At 37.7% G+C, this 15,333-nt stretch overlaps 1 protein-coding gene across 5 annotated transcripts; it reads right to left on the bottom strand.

The window, feature by feature from the left end:
- Nucleotides 1-630: 630 nt before the first annotated feature.
- LOC125855645 (uncharacterized protein At1g21580) lies at nucleotides 631-13,535 on the bottom strand. 5 transcript variants are annotated; one of them, XM_049535398.1, is made up of 10 exons: nucleotides 9,019-13,535; nucleotides 7,256-7,445; nucleotides 7,033-7,183; nucleotides 6,821-6,953; nucleotides 6,545-6,619; nucleotides 3,037-3,112; nucleotides 2,230-2,500; nucleotides 2,101-2,143; nucleotides 1,901-2,004; nucleotides 631-1,353 (listed from the first exon to the last, which is right to left on the bottom strand). In XM_049535398.1, the coding sequence occupies exons 1-10, from the start codon at nucleotides 13,400-13,402 to the stop codon at nucleotides 880-882; spliced, it is 5,901 nt and encodes a 1,966-aa protein (XP_049391355.1). In that variant the 5' UTR covers nucleotides 13,403-13,535; the 3' UTR covers nucleotides 631-879. The 5 variants fall into 5 exon arrangements, with proteins under 5 accessions (XP_049391355.1, XP_049391358.1, XP_049391356.1 ...); XM_049535401.1 differs by having other exon boundaries at nucleotides 6,851-6,953; nucleotides 9,019-13,534; XM_049535399.1 differs by having other exon boundaries at nucleotides 6,821-6,941; nucleotides 9,019-13,534.
- Between the last annotated feature and the right edge of the window lie 1,798 nt (nucleotides 13,536-15,333).

Here is a 15,333-nt window from a genome sequence, read left to right as displayed (position 1 = left end):
ATGTTTGTTTGCATATGGCTTCTTTTTGTTTATCTTATATTTTTTGTTCTGTGGCTGTGTTTAATAAAGGTTCATTACAAATTACTCTCACGTTGAGGTACTTAAATTACTTCGTTTTTAACCCTGTTAAACCAGGTTTAAAGGTTTGGTTAGTGAGTAAGATAAAAGCTAATTAGTGAATCCGAGCCATGAAAGATAAGTATACAGGGCGTTTCACTTATGTAGACAATACCAACAAATTGAAGATCAGAAGTTTGTATGGTGGTGGAGATATATAGATTATCCTTAATATTATTGAGGAACATATTTGTCTTAAAAGAGATTACTCTGAGCATAAAAATGAGATGTATCCAGTGAAAAAATACTCTCAAGAACACATTTTGTTGGCATATTCTTCTTAGTTCTTACAACCTGTTTAGAAAAGTTCATTTTTGAGTCAGGGTCTATTAGAAACAATCTTTTTATCTGTGTATTCATCACTGCCAAAAAAAGAATGCTTACCTGTCAAAAGTAAAATAAACATAATTCCAGCTGATTGAATCAACAGGTTCGTTATCACCTTGATAAAGACTCAATAAGAGTTCAGATTGACTTGAAAATTGTCAAGACTGAAAGGTTAAAGAACTGAAGTGAAACAGCTTCCAATAAAGACTTGTATAGAGGGGATGAAATTTTCATTTCCTTTAATTCTCACTATAACAACAGTTCTCTTGTTCTATCTCACACAACAGATTTTGTGAAACAAAAAATATGCCTAATCCTAAGACCTATACCTAAGTAATTAACTAAAAGCCTAAAGATAAAAAGAAAAAAAAATTGCTCTGCACTAGCAGAAGACTACATAAACCTAATTACACAACCTCATTTACAATGGTGAGGCTACTCTGATACATAGCTTGTGGTCATATCACTTGGGCTATCTATGTAGGGAGATGAACCTACAGACCTATTCCTATTTATCAGACGCATGGGTTTAATAAGCTCATCGAGATCATCCAGTTGCATCTCCGCGGGACCACTCTCGCAAAGTGGCTTTTCCTCACTTCTCTGATCAATAGTATGTTCCTCTTCGTCGCTACCATCTAGGCCAATAAAATCGACAAACTTCCCTTCAAGGAATATGTCATTATTCCCCTTGACAGAAGGCTTCTCTGATCCAGCTGTTATGCACTCAGTAATATCAATGTGCGGAGAGCCAAAGTAACGACCTCGACCATTCTTTAATTCGCTCAAAGCTTTCCTTTTCACTCCCTTCCTTCTGTTTTTCGGATGGTGAAGCTTGCATTTTGAACCTTTGGGACAGTTGCCAGTTGCTTCAAAAACGGGGCAGACATAGGAGTGTTTCTTCTGACACTGCATGTTTAGAAATATGATCCATTTCACAAGTTTCAAGATTAGTGTGTTGTGTGTTTGTGATGATCTACATCTATTGTACAGAACATACAAAAATAATACTGAATAGTTGCATTCAGACAAAGAGGTGACATAATAAGTAAAAATACTTGGCAATATCACCGGTCGAAAATATAGCTATATCAAGGAAGTCATTTCAAAAACAAAAAATGACAAACAAGAAGAGGTAAGGGTCCCCACTAGTTCATTCATGGGGGAGGTGTGGAGACTAGCCTCATCAGTTCTAACAAGTTTGGGGTAGGGACAAGCTTGTCCAGGAACCAGGAATCAACCAAACATAAAATTGGGTGAACAAACTAAACTGCAGAAGACCTTCTTTGCTGATCATCCAAACACAGCTTTTAACTAAAAACTATTTCTACTTGGCACCATCTGGCATAAATTAGTTGTGAGCTATTAAAGAGCTTATCTAATTGGAATTTCAATCTTTTGAGTATCATATAGTTGGTATTGATTAATCTGGAAGCAGAAAACAAACAAAAAATACCTCATTGCCATCAGCACAATAGCCCCTGAGAAAACCTTCACAGATAGAAGCATTTGGATTCACATTTACATGTCTATAAGGACAATTCTCATTTGCGCATATTCCTGCCGAAAAGATTCAAGTTAGTGCTCTAACATCCTCTTGGTCGAATTGAATCAAAATATACTAACGGTAACACCTACAGATATAACAACACCCACCTTGCAGAAAATAGGAGCAGTCTTGCATTCTTTCAGGAATAACCTAATACATAAGGTGAAAACAAGTAAAAAGGCAAAAACTAATCATGCTGCAGCTACATCATTTATAGGGTTTAAGAAGTAACATACCTCGTGAGTCAATTTACAGTTTGTATCAGAGCAAGAACCATTCAGAAATTTAGAGCAGACGGCAATTTTAGATGGATCATGAATGTAAGGACATTTTCCATTATCCTTGTTACACTTGCCAAACCTTGTAAAAAACTGGCAATACTGTTTCTTTCTTGCCAACCGAATTCTAGCAGTGTGCAAACTCCAGCGTACTTTCTCACTTGCTAAGATGCGAACTCGTCTCTTTGGATTTCTAACCAGCTTATTACCATTGCCAACCCGTACATACCTACAAGCAGTTACAAGTTTTTATATTATATTATTCTTTTTATAAGGCAAAGTTTTATTCACGAGAATTAATTATATTTATCTTATTTCATTCATCTCTTGGAAGCAAGACAGTACTTTTTTACTTCTTTCATATTGACCACCTTTTTGGAATACCTACTATTTTTCAAGACTATGAAATCCAATAGAAAAGATTGAGATATAAGCAACAACTTAGTACCAAGAATTCATCTCTTGGAAGCAAGACAGTACTTTTTTTAGTTCTTTCATATTGGCCACCTTTTTGGAATACCTATTACTTTTCAAGACTATATGAAATCCAATAGAAAAGATTGAGATATAAGCAACATCTTAAGTACCAAGAACTATGAACTGCCCATGCTTCCTGAAAGTTAAGGGATTTTGAGAAAAAGTTATGCAAATGAATATCACAATTCACAGTTAAAGCCACAACCCAATACAAACTTAATGCCTGAAGATAAACCAGCACTAGGTACATCATTGATAATGAACTGAAAACAAAAGTATTATACGTACTCATCGTTCCCAATCAATAATCTTTTCGGTATGTAAGATTTCTTTGCCTCTGGAACTGACACCGATGGTTCCTCATCTGTCCATAAACAATGGAGAATTACAAAGTCAAGCAGCAAATAATGTTAAGTGACAGTTGCAAGAAATAAATCAAAAACTTCACCGAAACCACTCTTAGAAATAAAAGAAAAGAGGCACCCCACCCCCACCTCCACAAGATATAAAGAACAAGACAAAGCTAGTATGTTTGAGCTCAAGTCTGCCTGATTTCAAAGAATGATTGATCAAGATAAAGATGGAAAGTACTTACTCAGGCTCCAAAACCCAAAGAAAAAATTAACAAATTAAAGGGAAAATGTCAATTCAAAATAGAAAGCAAGGGCATTAAGAAACAGGTAGGCCCTCAAGTGAAAAACGCTAAGAATCAATTTGCAACTTAGGTTCCAATAAACATGCAAATACAATAAACTTCTCATAATTATTACTCCCTCCGTCCCATTTTATGTGAGGTAGTTTGACTCGGCATGGAGTTTAAGAAAGAAAGGAATACTTTTAAAACTTGTGGTCCAAAATGAATGACAAAAATTTGTATGGCTGTAAATAATTTCAATAAGGGTAAAATAGACATTAGACATTTTATAGTTAAATTGTTACTTAACATAGAAATGTGTCATTCTTTTGGGACTGATTAAAAAGGAAAGTAAGTCACATAAATTGGGACAGAGGGAGTAAATTTTACTTTGATAAAGGAACTTCTCGAAATGTTGGCTTCCATGACCATATTAGAAAAAAGACCTAAAAGACTTGGTTCTATCAAAAAGCCAGCAACCCTTTCTGCGTCTCCACTGAAAGAGGAGTGCCTGCTCCATCCATGAAAGCATTCAATTGAGAGAATTTTTCTGGTTGAAAGAAGTTGAGCACTGATAAAAAGAGTATCATTGAATTAATAAGAATGACACATTTCCTCTTTTAAAAAACCTTACTGTCTTGACAATAAGAAAAAGGATCTTACTATTGAGATCGGTGTCCAAGTTGGCATTATCAAAGCTACTAACTAATGTTTAAAAAGCACTCTAGTGCCTTTAAGAAAATTTGGACTATTAAACTGGATTTGGTTTCAGAACTATCAGAGTCTGCCATAAGAAACCAGGTTCTCTAGTAGACTAAAATCCAACTAGGAGCTGTGACTAAATGGATACATTTTAGCAACTTTTAAGTTCTTCAACAACTATCTCCAAAACATGAATATCTACTTTGTAGCATGTACTTCTCCTTTCAAACTTCATTGCAGGGGCATATTTGTAGTGGATTAAACAAAGGAACTCCACAGATCCTACCAATCAAAAATGGAACTTCACAGATCCTACCAATCAAAAATGGAACTTCACAGATTCTCTATATGGGTGGTGATGGCACAAAGAAATTAGACTTTTATAGCAAAAGTAGATGCAGTAAGGTTGGAGGTTATCCACTTATATTGAAGTTCCAGCATATTGATTCTTGAATCAAGTAACCAACATTATTTAGTTTCACTTTTGAAGGGCACAATGAAACTAAAGGGCATGCAAGAGATGCATAACAGAGGCTGTAAAAAACTGAAACCTGCAATCTTATGTACTCTAGAAACTGAGAAGCACATGACTATGCCAACTGGCCTTTGTGCTATTTAGTTATCAGAAAAGATGGTTTTAGGGAGAAATGAGTCATGTCGATCAATTTATGCATTTCCATTGTTTAAACTCTCAATATTTATAAATCAAACCCATAGTTATTTTCCAATCCAAAGAGGCTTAAAACAAAGACTCTCTTGTCTCCCTTCACATTTCTATTAGCAATGGAACTTTGGCATTTACCCTGGTGAAACTAACCATTCAATGGTCACATATTATGTGGTAATGAAGCACAAGCAAAGCAAATAAAGGTGTTGCAAATTGTTTTTGAGGCTGCTTCTTGGCTGCATGCAACTTATCTAAGAACAGTTTGTTTTTCTACTTCTTTTTTTATTGGTTATCTAAGAGCAGTTAGTTCCCTGTAGAGAATATACAGATATTGATCAACATATTCGGCTAAAAGGTGGAATACTTCTCCACTGCCTGCCCTAGTTTGCCATGAGATGGTGACAGAACTGGACAGCATCAATTTGGCAGGGGTGATTGTGAAGTGTACGTAAAAGTGCAATATCTTTCCATGGAAGGGATCACTTTGATTAATAATATACTGTGACCCTACATTCCAAGTGTGCCAGTGCAGTGAAGAAATTCGATAAGACGTGAACGGATTTCAGGTGGCATGGGAATGGTGAAAGAAGAAAGAATTCATATGGTCAAATGGACAACTGTCGCAGCACCTAAAAATGCAGAGGTATGGGAGTGAAAAACGTGCAAATACAAAATAACATAAGAGGAAAATTATTCCCTTCAAATAAACATGAGGGGCAAAGGGATTGATCAAGAAAGCTGTTTCACCTAGCAGTACGACGCTTGTACTGATCTGCCACCAACCAGACGTTGTCTAACCAAATTCAATTCTCTCAATACTTCCTCAAAAAAAAACAAGTAAGGAGAGCCACAATTTAGTCCTGCAAGCAGCTCTAGAATGTCAGTTGCACTCATAAGAACACCCCCTGTTTTTTTCCTTTCTTCGTAAGCCTCTGCTATTTCCACTAAATGAGCCAGCCAACATCTTCAATGGCAGCTGAATTCAGAGAATGATCGGGAAGAGTTGTCAAAGGAGGTCATCAAAACTAGGTAAGAAATGGAGGGATTTTGGTCCACCAATGGAGTAACCACTTCATATGAGATTGCACTTTGGAAATATAGAAGGAAGCCCTGAGGCAAATAAAGCTAACTCAGTTTTCTTTCAGTGTGGCAAGACAAATGGAGTGAAGTGTAGTCCCTAACACTAAAGTTTAAGACCTATACACTATGCAACTGGCTGTAGAGTGCAGACTGGACGATTGATGAAAAATTAATTTCAGAAGTACCCTCTCTTACTGGGAAATCAGCACGGTGCAATTCATGTGCAGAAACAAGGAAATAAAAAAACTGGAGAAAAGTCCTGATCTATGGTTGAAAATGATGCAAAAATGGTGCGTTCTCAGTCAAGTCCTATGAGATAGAGTGGAGATGGCCAATTACAGTGCAATGATCCACTAAGACCATGTGATCCAACCAACATTTGAAGAGAGAAACATTTAACAGAGCCACAAACCGCAGGAACTCAGGAAGGTACAAAAGTTCCCACATAAATATGAACAGCGAGATTTCAGCTCCATAAGTCAAAATTAAGTCCTTCTCATTGCTTTGACTATCACAAACAAAATCGAAGCATTCTCTAAAATGATATTTGCAGGTACCAAACACAAATATGATAACTTAAAGGAACTTACATTCTCATAGCAAACACTTTGTAAGGCAAAAGTGGCAATTAAGCATCATATGAAAAGGTTAAAAGAAAAAAAATGTAAGGTGGAAGGAGGAAAAAAAGAATCAGCAAAAAAGGAGCAGACCACCTGAAATTCTTTGTAGTGTCTTCCCAGAAGAGTCCATCTTATACCGCTCACAACCAATGCGGAATATCCTTTCTCCTGTATAAAGTTAGAAGACCATCATAGTGCTCAATTAAAAGAGAGTACAACATTTGGACAATGTACATAAAAAGGACATAGCTTTTGTGGTAATTATTAAAAGGACAAAGCTGATACATTGACATCCAACTACATTGTACAATATTTTTGAGAAACTTGGAAAAAATGAATATGCCACACCAGGGTAGAGAACTGGCCTACCTGGGAGCAGCTTTACACTATAAAACTTACGAGAAACATTATTTCCATTCATTGAGTCAGCATTAAAACCATATTGTCCCCTTTTCCTTTTGTCAACAGCAGCAACTGCTAGCGCAGCTTCCTGCAAAAAAGCCTTCACTTAACAACTCAATTCCTACATCTACTCGCAAATTTTACAACCCCAAAATAAACCTGAGTGCAGCTGGACAAACCTCAGTAGCCTTCTTTGACCTTTGCTCAATAGATTTTGACCACTTTAGACTAGAGCCAGAGACACTTAACACCTTAGATCTTCGTAAAGAGAGTCCATGAATTGACCTTGTGTAGATTGTCTCCCGCTTTTTTGAGAGCAGTAACTTCCGTCTAAAAGAAAATATACTTGAGGAATAATGTTTGACACCAAAAGAAATGAACGAGCCTGAAATGATTCCTCACCTGATAATAGAGGAATTGTCACTTGGAGAGGAACTCGGGAAACTCCTCCGATAGCTAGCTCTTTTCCATGGAAATAAGTAAGGCCAAAGTTTCTCATACTCTACAGTGCCGCCATATTTCCTTGATGACTGAGTATCACCTAATTTCCAGACCGATGAGAACTTTGACAATTTAGAGATCTTGGCTAAACCTGCAAAAAGTACTTTAGTTAAACCTTGTCTGATTAGTGATAATATTGGCATTAACTTTAAAAAGATGGTGTTCTAGGGAAAAACAAGTATATAATATTTGAATAAAAAAGCATTAACCCTTCGTGAAGTAATTTTGGTTTAATTAAACACTCTCTGACAAAAATTGTGCCGGGGTCTATCAGAAACAAGCCTCTCTGCCCCCGTAAAGGTAAGGTAGGGGTAAGGTCTGCGTACAACCTACCCTCCTCAGACCACACAAGTGGGATTTCACTGGGTATGTTGGTGTACTCTCTGACAAGAATAAGTAATACTAATTCCAATCATCAGTTCCGCCAATTCTATCCCCTAACAGGCTGTTAGGCAGTAGACAAAGTTCTGCAAGGATTATAATGAATGATTTTGTAATATTGGAACTAATAAATCCTTGAAGTGCATATACTTAATTTTTGACAAATGGTTGGTTCATTTCATTGAAAGAATGGAAGATACACGTAACGGAAAACATATGTTTGGTTAAGTTGGATAAAGATTTGTTTGCAGTTTACTTCAACTTTTGAAGTAAATAAGAAAAAAGAAAGATATATTAGGTACTCTATCCAAGGATTGGTAATCCCGGTATTAACTTTCATGCCGAATCCGGTACAGAATGAACTATGGCATAAATAATTTTAATATTGCTTATACTGGAAATAGAAGTCCTACCAAACACGGGATAAAATGATTTCAAATATTTTCAAGTACCCATATTCAAAACCTAAAATGAAGTCCATGTAGAACCTATGATTGTCATCTCATTGCAATTGACTCTTTCTTCATTAACTTGTGAAGTCCAATGTTTTGCAAAAATACAAACTAACCCAAAAAGTAATGTTCCATGAAGCTGTTGGGAATTTCACACTACCCTCTCCTCCACCCATGTGAAACAGCTACATCCTGTCACAGGTCTCTCCACAGTATGCACAACAAAACTTTTGAGCTCGAGGAACTAATAAATCTTTCCGCTGTCATTAGGAAATGTCCTTGTAGAACCATAGATTAGTGGAGTATCTTTTACCAAGTAAATCTGGTTTTTGTTTCCATGTGTTGATAGAAATGCCGCAAAAAGACACTTTGAAGTGAAATAAAGGAGAACAATTCCTTGATCAAAATAAATATATATACAAAAAAGCATGATATCAAATATTTCAAACTGACAAAACAGATCAATCAATCAACTAGACTTTCAGCTATATGACTTCTTTATATAAATTTTCACTCTATTCAGGTCTATTTCAGTCCTATACAAAACATCAACTAAACATTGATTGAATTCACGAACGTTGCTTGGACTTAATCATGGTTTGTTTAGTAACTTACTCTTACCTCGGAATCCAGTTTTTCAATTCAAATTCTTTGAAAATCTAACCAATGCTAAATTAATATAATTGCCATACTGCATAGGCTTAATTATGATTTAGTCAACAAAAAGTCTATAACATGAAAGCTGAGCAAAAGCAATCAGATGAAGCAGAAGTCAGATCATGCAAATACCAACAGCGCCAAATATGATGAGTTGTAAAAGTATATCCTTACCATTCAGCCTTTTCGTACCTCTTTGGAAAGGAACTATATTCTTTGTCATGACAATTCTTTGCTTCATATGATTATTGCCAGATGCACGAATCAGTTGATTCTTTCTCCTCTTATAGTAGCCATCGGATGAAGTCTGGGTCTTATCTGAAGCTGCAAGTAACTGATTCGATCTTTGCTTCACATAAACTATATTCTTTTTGGAACTGCCTTCATCTAATGTATTCTGGCTTCCAGAATCACCTCCCAGACCAATTTGACATTCAGGAACTGCAGAAGATGTTGAAGGATGCTCAGAAGGCTTCAGCGCCAAAATATTGTCAGTTACTTCCATAGGATCTGAGTTTGTAGCAATACTACCATTTCCAGGATGATCTACCACTGGTGAAGATGTAGACACCAATGTAATGCAACTAAATGATTCGCTCTGTGTCGGGGTTTTGGGTCTCTCTGAAGGAGCATTTACTTCTGGAGTTCCCCTGCAGCTAGGTGAACCAGTTATCTCAGCCCTGTTCTCACATTTTCTCCTAAGGTCATTCACACCAGAAGAGTTCAACCGGTAAGTTGAAGAACTTCGAGCATGGTATCCTTTGGGAACGGAACCAACAGGAGAAGGATTTCTGACAAGACTGTTACCCTTGCGAATGTAAGAGCCGACTTTCGCAGTGTCCTTAGATAAATGGCTTTGTGGAGGTAGGGCGTTCATTTGGGAACCTCGTCCAACAACAGAGGAAGAGCTATTACCAGTTCTATGCCATGTCAGTGGCTTCTTCGGAACGGGCACATTCCTTGGAGTGATAAAACTCGATGGGCGAACAGATAAAACCCTAGAGCCAGCAGGACTTTGCTGGTTTGCACCTAGATTTGGTTTCCAACCCTGTGAACTCACATTCTTGGAGGATTTTACTGTGTTCTGTGATGACAATGCCACAGTACTGACATTAACCAGAGGATCGCCACCAACTTTATGATCTGAACTTCTACCAAACTCAAAAGCATCTGACAATGTCTTCACTGAAGAAGAAATATTGTCATAAGCTGTTATGGAATTTTCATCAACTCTTAGGGCTTTTTCAATAACAATTTCACTGGACATTGATGACTTATCAATAGGTTCCTCAGAGACTGAGCTATTAGTTAAGTCAGGAAATGACACCAGCGGTGACATATCCAGCACAGATTCCATACTTTTGACACTTACTTTGTTGGCAAATAAAGAGAGATTATCTGCCAATAAAGGCATGTCATCCCTGTCAAGCACATAATTACAGCTTTCATGACCTTCTGGGGCCAACTTTTGGTCCATTCCAACAGAGGAACCTTTGTCATCACTTACTCTATCAGCCATTCTTAGCATCTCAATGGATACAACTGAAGTTGTAGTTTCTTGTCCCACTGCTCCCAATTGAGAATTGTGAGGAATGACTTGCTGAACATCTGAAAAGTGATCCATCAAGCCATCTTCAAATGGCTCAGCCTGACATACACCCTTGGCAGTACTGCTGCTCTCAAGCACATTGACTGATGGACGAGCTAGTGGACTATCATCTACATTAGTCAATGTATTTCGAGATTCTAACTCTGTCACGGAAACATCATTGATCATAGGCACTGTAATTGGCCTGCTAGAAGGTTCCTCATAGGTGGTAACACAGGGTACAGATTTAACCTTAGCTGGCGAAGAAACTTCACTTTTCTTGGGACTCTTGGTAGAACATGAATCGGAATCATCTTTAAAACAATCCTGAAGTGACAGCTCCACTTCTGAAGGCCCCCCATGTGAGTGATCCCCCTTTAGTGAGTCGGTCCCATTACCAGAAACTATACCATCCTCTTCTTCAGAGGCATGATCTTCTCTAAAACAACTGAAATTATTACCTTGGCCTAGCAAATAACTAACCACATTTTCCCCTGTCTTACTCATCTTCGTAGTGGGCAAAACAGACTCGTCATCCATAATCTTCCTCTTCCTGGTGACCTTAGGTAAACAGTCATCATCCACAATAATCCTAACATCATCTCCAACAGAAACCACTGCATTGATAGATCCTTTAGTATGTCTCATCTCAGGTGACAATGTGACTCCATCAACACATGATTCAAAACTACCGCCAAAAGTACCAGCCCTTGGATCACTATTACTCAAACACTCTGCAGTTTGCAAGTCATTGACAACCGCAATTCTCCCAGTCTCATCAGAATTAGAACTACTGTCATTTCCATTCAAGAAACTCTCTCGGAGTCCTTTCTCAATATTAGTCAACAGAGGTACAATGTTGGGGTCACTGGATGGCTCCACAGAACCTGCTCCAAAGGATCCTATAGCAGCAACTGCATTCTTCTTCCCATCAGAAAACCCCAACCCAGAATCAGCAGAGATATATGTATCTTCAGTTGACGAAGACACTTCATCTTTGTGAATTTCTCTCCCATCGCCATTTCTTTCTTCACAAGCCATGGACTCAGAAGATTCTTTAATAGGACCATATTCGGACACTCGGAGCTCATCCTCAGAATTCCCTCCAACATGACCAGTATTATCCGCATCAGAACTAGTAGGTTTGTTTTGTACTTCAATCATACATGTCTCAAAATTCATCGTGGAAGGGACACTCTGAACTGATCTGCTGGTATAATCAGCAACGCCATTAATTTCCACGCTTGAAGAAACCAAGACTTTAGCTGGACTAGCTTTCTTCCCATCAGATTTAGACTGCTCTACAGACTCATCTTTACTAACAGCAGACAGTTTAGAAGGTTTTTCTAGTTTGCTAACTACTTCATCTGAAGGCAATTTCACATTGATAGGGTTTATGACTTTCTTCTTAGTCACTTTCTTCTTTCTAACTATGAAGAAAGGTATTCTAAACTTCTCAACATGATTACTACCCTGATTCAAAACCTTGATCTCTGCAGATTCCTTGCTTTCTTTGATTCCAGTTAAATCATTTGTCACAGTGGAACTCAGCAACGAAGTGCTGTTAGATGGACTACTAGCAACAGAAACTGTATCTTCATCAGGCAAAAGTTTTGACTCGTTGTTATTCAAGGTACCATTAGATGTGCGTCCATCAACAGAATCTGTAATTTTAGCTGCCAAGTGTCTTGAATCCTTGTAAGAACCCAAAGTGCACTTAGATGAACTTCCAACTGCAGAAACCGTAATTTTATCTGCCAAACAATTGAACTCCTGGTTAGAACTCGGTAGGCAACCAGAATCATTTGCTGAACCATTACCCTTTCCCAAATCGTCCCCAATTCTCTTTGTTGGAGAACCAGAGAAATTCACTTTTCTAATCTTCTTACATCTAGGTGCTTCACTTCTGTCTGAGTCAATGGCGGAGCTTGACGGGGTCATAATGGCCTTTGCCACAAGTGCATTAGATTTAAATGAAACATCAAGCTCCATCTGACTTCCCTCTCTTTCCTCAACCCTTCTCTCCAACCTCTCAAACACATCTTTCTGCTTTCCCCTTACCGCACCAGAACTCAAGTCATGGTCCTGATTTCTACTCCTGTTGTTAGCTTTCCCACATTGAATCCTGAGTAATGCACTCTTCTTCTGCACTTGCTTCTTCTGCGGAGACCTATGAATTTCCTCCTTGTCCACTCTTAACCTATTGCTAAACCTAACATCACCGTAATCATTACCATTATCCAAGGAAGACACTCGCCTAGAAGAAGAACCAACTGGAACCTCATCAACATTACCACCATATTCCCATCTCTCATCTTCATATCTATCATCACGCAACTCATAATTCCCCGGACTCGGTCTAAAATCCCTCGATGGGTTTGTATCAATATCCATTCTACGCCTCTCAAGACGGTACCTTTCATCATCATCATACTTGCTATTCACATCTCTCCTAACCCTAAGAGGCTCTTGACTATCGTTTACAGAGCTAGCACGATTCTCTCTCAACCCACTTGAGGTAAAATCATTCACAGTAAACCTCGGTGGAGGAGGAGGAGGAGGGTTATGGTAATGGTCGTTATAATGAAAACTTGAGGGATGCGGGTGAGGGGGGTGGTATGGAGGTTGATTTAGGTTTATATTAGAGGAAACCCTAGGGGGAGAGCGATTTTGGTGATAATCGTATCGAGGGTTTTCTGAATGACGAGAAGGAAAGGAGAACTGGGATTTGTGGTGGAAGGGAGGGGATGGGGAAGGAGGAAGAGGGGGGTGAGAGATATGGCGCTGAGGTGGTGGTGGAGGGAGATTGGAGAGTGGTGGTGGTGGTGGTGGAAGCCGTTGCTGTGGCGGCTGCGGCGGCGGAGGAAGGTGGTGGAAGAAATTAGGGTTATGGGAAAAGTTTGGAGGAGGTTGAACGTACCTGTGGTGATGGTGACGGTGGTGCTGGTGGTGATAGGGAGGAAGATCCATGGAGACCGTGGGGTCTTACCGGAGAAGAACGGACCTGCGGCAGCGGCAGTGGGGGCAGCGACGGCGACAGCAGCCTTTGTTTGAATTTTTGACAAACGTTTGGTCGCATGAGAAGTTGAGAACCACAAAAATTAATCAGTTTGACATTTTAGAGTAGATTTACCTTGTCTAAACAGGATATTCTTTTCTTTCCCGCCCAAGTGGGAATTCTTTTTTTTTTTTTGACCAACTGGGGGTAATTATGGCTATTTTTTTTATGTGTATCCATATTATATAAATACTAATATATTAATTGTATATATTAATGCAGATTATTTTTTACAACATTCTGGATCTTTTTTACAAAGAAAAACTTTGTTTTCCTTTTAAGTGTCTAAACATTATTGTTTCTCAATTTTTCTTTTATGTTTTCATCCAAATTATCAATCATCCAAAACTTCAAGATTCTAACTAATAGTACTTGAAAAAATATATATATTAAATCTTCAAAAAATAAAAAATAAGATGGAAGGTAAAAGTAGTGGCCAGAAAAGTAGAGAAAGGGAAGTCGAAATGCATTTCGTTGGTAATAAAGGTGATTGGAGGATCATTTTGAGCAATAAGTGATAATTATGTTATTTTAAACTTGAAAATTTGGAATAAGGCTGTCATATGCAAACTCCTCTAGGCAATTGCAACAAAGAAAGATACATTATGGATCCATAATTTCTATATAAAAAATAGAGACATTTAATTCCTCCCAAGCATGTTGGCTAGTGAGAAAAGTTTTTGATGCACAAAAGTGATTGAACAATATAGATGCACTAGGATGGTTGCAGCAACACTGTCATAAGGGCAAATTTAGCATCAAAAAAACTTACTTGACTCGTACACCACAATATCCTAATGTGCCTTGGAAAAATATCACCATGGAGCATGTCCAATACCAAAGACATCAATTCATTATGTTGCTTGCCATTAAGAGGAAATTGTCAACGGCTCACAAGCTAGAGAAGTGGGGAATTCAAGTGGATATTGATTGTGTTCAATGCACCTCAAGTGAAATGGAAACAATTGAGCACCTACTTTTCGAATGCCAATACTCAAAACATATCTGGCAACCCCATTGCCTTCTCAGATGGATGGGTATAAATAGACAAATCATAAAATGGAATGGTAAAATTAACTACCTAACACAGCAAGTCAAGCACAATAGGGCCAAAGCTGAAATTTTGACAAACTTATTTGCTGCAACAGTATACCATATCTGGAATAAAAGAAACTGTAGAAGATTCTAAGCAAAAATAAAAGAAAGCGCCAACAGATTAAAAGAGATAGTTATTCAGCTTCACACTCGAAGCAACCGCGCCAGCAAATGGGATCAACTACTATATCCTAACTGGGACATACGTATATTGTCTAGTTTTCTTGGGACAAAAGAGATCTTTTTTTCGAGGTCTAGTTCCTAGAGTCCACTGGAACTAGTTATTTGCAAATGATCCACGTCTAGTTAAATAGAAGTCCTACATTTGACCCAACCAAAAAAAAAAACTTAAAAAATTATTTCAACGAATAGTTTGTCTAATTTCTGCACTCCTTTTTTTGTTTTAATATTGACAGTAATATGCAACTTTAAATTGTTATTGACAACTATTTTAAACTACTCTCTTTGTTCAATAATAATTGTCCACTATTGACTTACCACAAGAACTAAATAAACAGTAAATAATAAAAGTTGATTCTATCAATTCACCCTTATTATATATAAATCATCTTAACATTGAAAAATAAATAGTATTTAATAGCAAAAATAAAATAGACACAACATGGTAAATTATTCATTGGTTTTAGAAAACTGGATAAGTATTGTTGGACGTCCCAAAATAATATACTAGACGAGTAAAGATGAACGGAGGGAGTAATAATTAAATTTGGCACTTGTCGTTTGAAAA

This window comes from Solanum stenotomum, chromosome 2 (genome assembly GCF_019186545.1).
Source record: "Solanum stenotomum isolate F172 chromosome 2, ASM1918654v1, whole genome shotgun sequence".
Classification (NCBI taxonomy): domain Eukaryota; kingdom Viridiplantae; phylum Streptophyta; class Magnoliopsida; order Solanales; family Solanaceae; genus Solanum; species Solanum stenotomum.
This window is presented reverse-complemented; position numbering and strand designations above follow the sequence as displayed.

What these genes read in the sequence shown, in the direction of transcription:
- LOC125855645 (XM_049535398.1), bottom strand. Translation starts at nt 13,402, where the DNA reads ATGGATCTTCCTCCCTATCACCACCAGCACCACCGTCACCATCACCAC. An exon ending in GACAATTCCTCTATTATCAG is followed by an intron (nt 7,184 to 7,255) that starts GTGAGGAATCAT and finishes ATTTTCTTTTAG; the next exon opens with ACGGAAGTTACTGCTCTCAA. An exon ending in CTGCTCCTATTTTCTGCAAG is followed by an intron (nt 2,005 to 2,100) that starts GTGGGTGTTGTT and finishes TCTTTTCGGCAG; the next exon opens with GAATATGCGCAAATGAGAAT.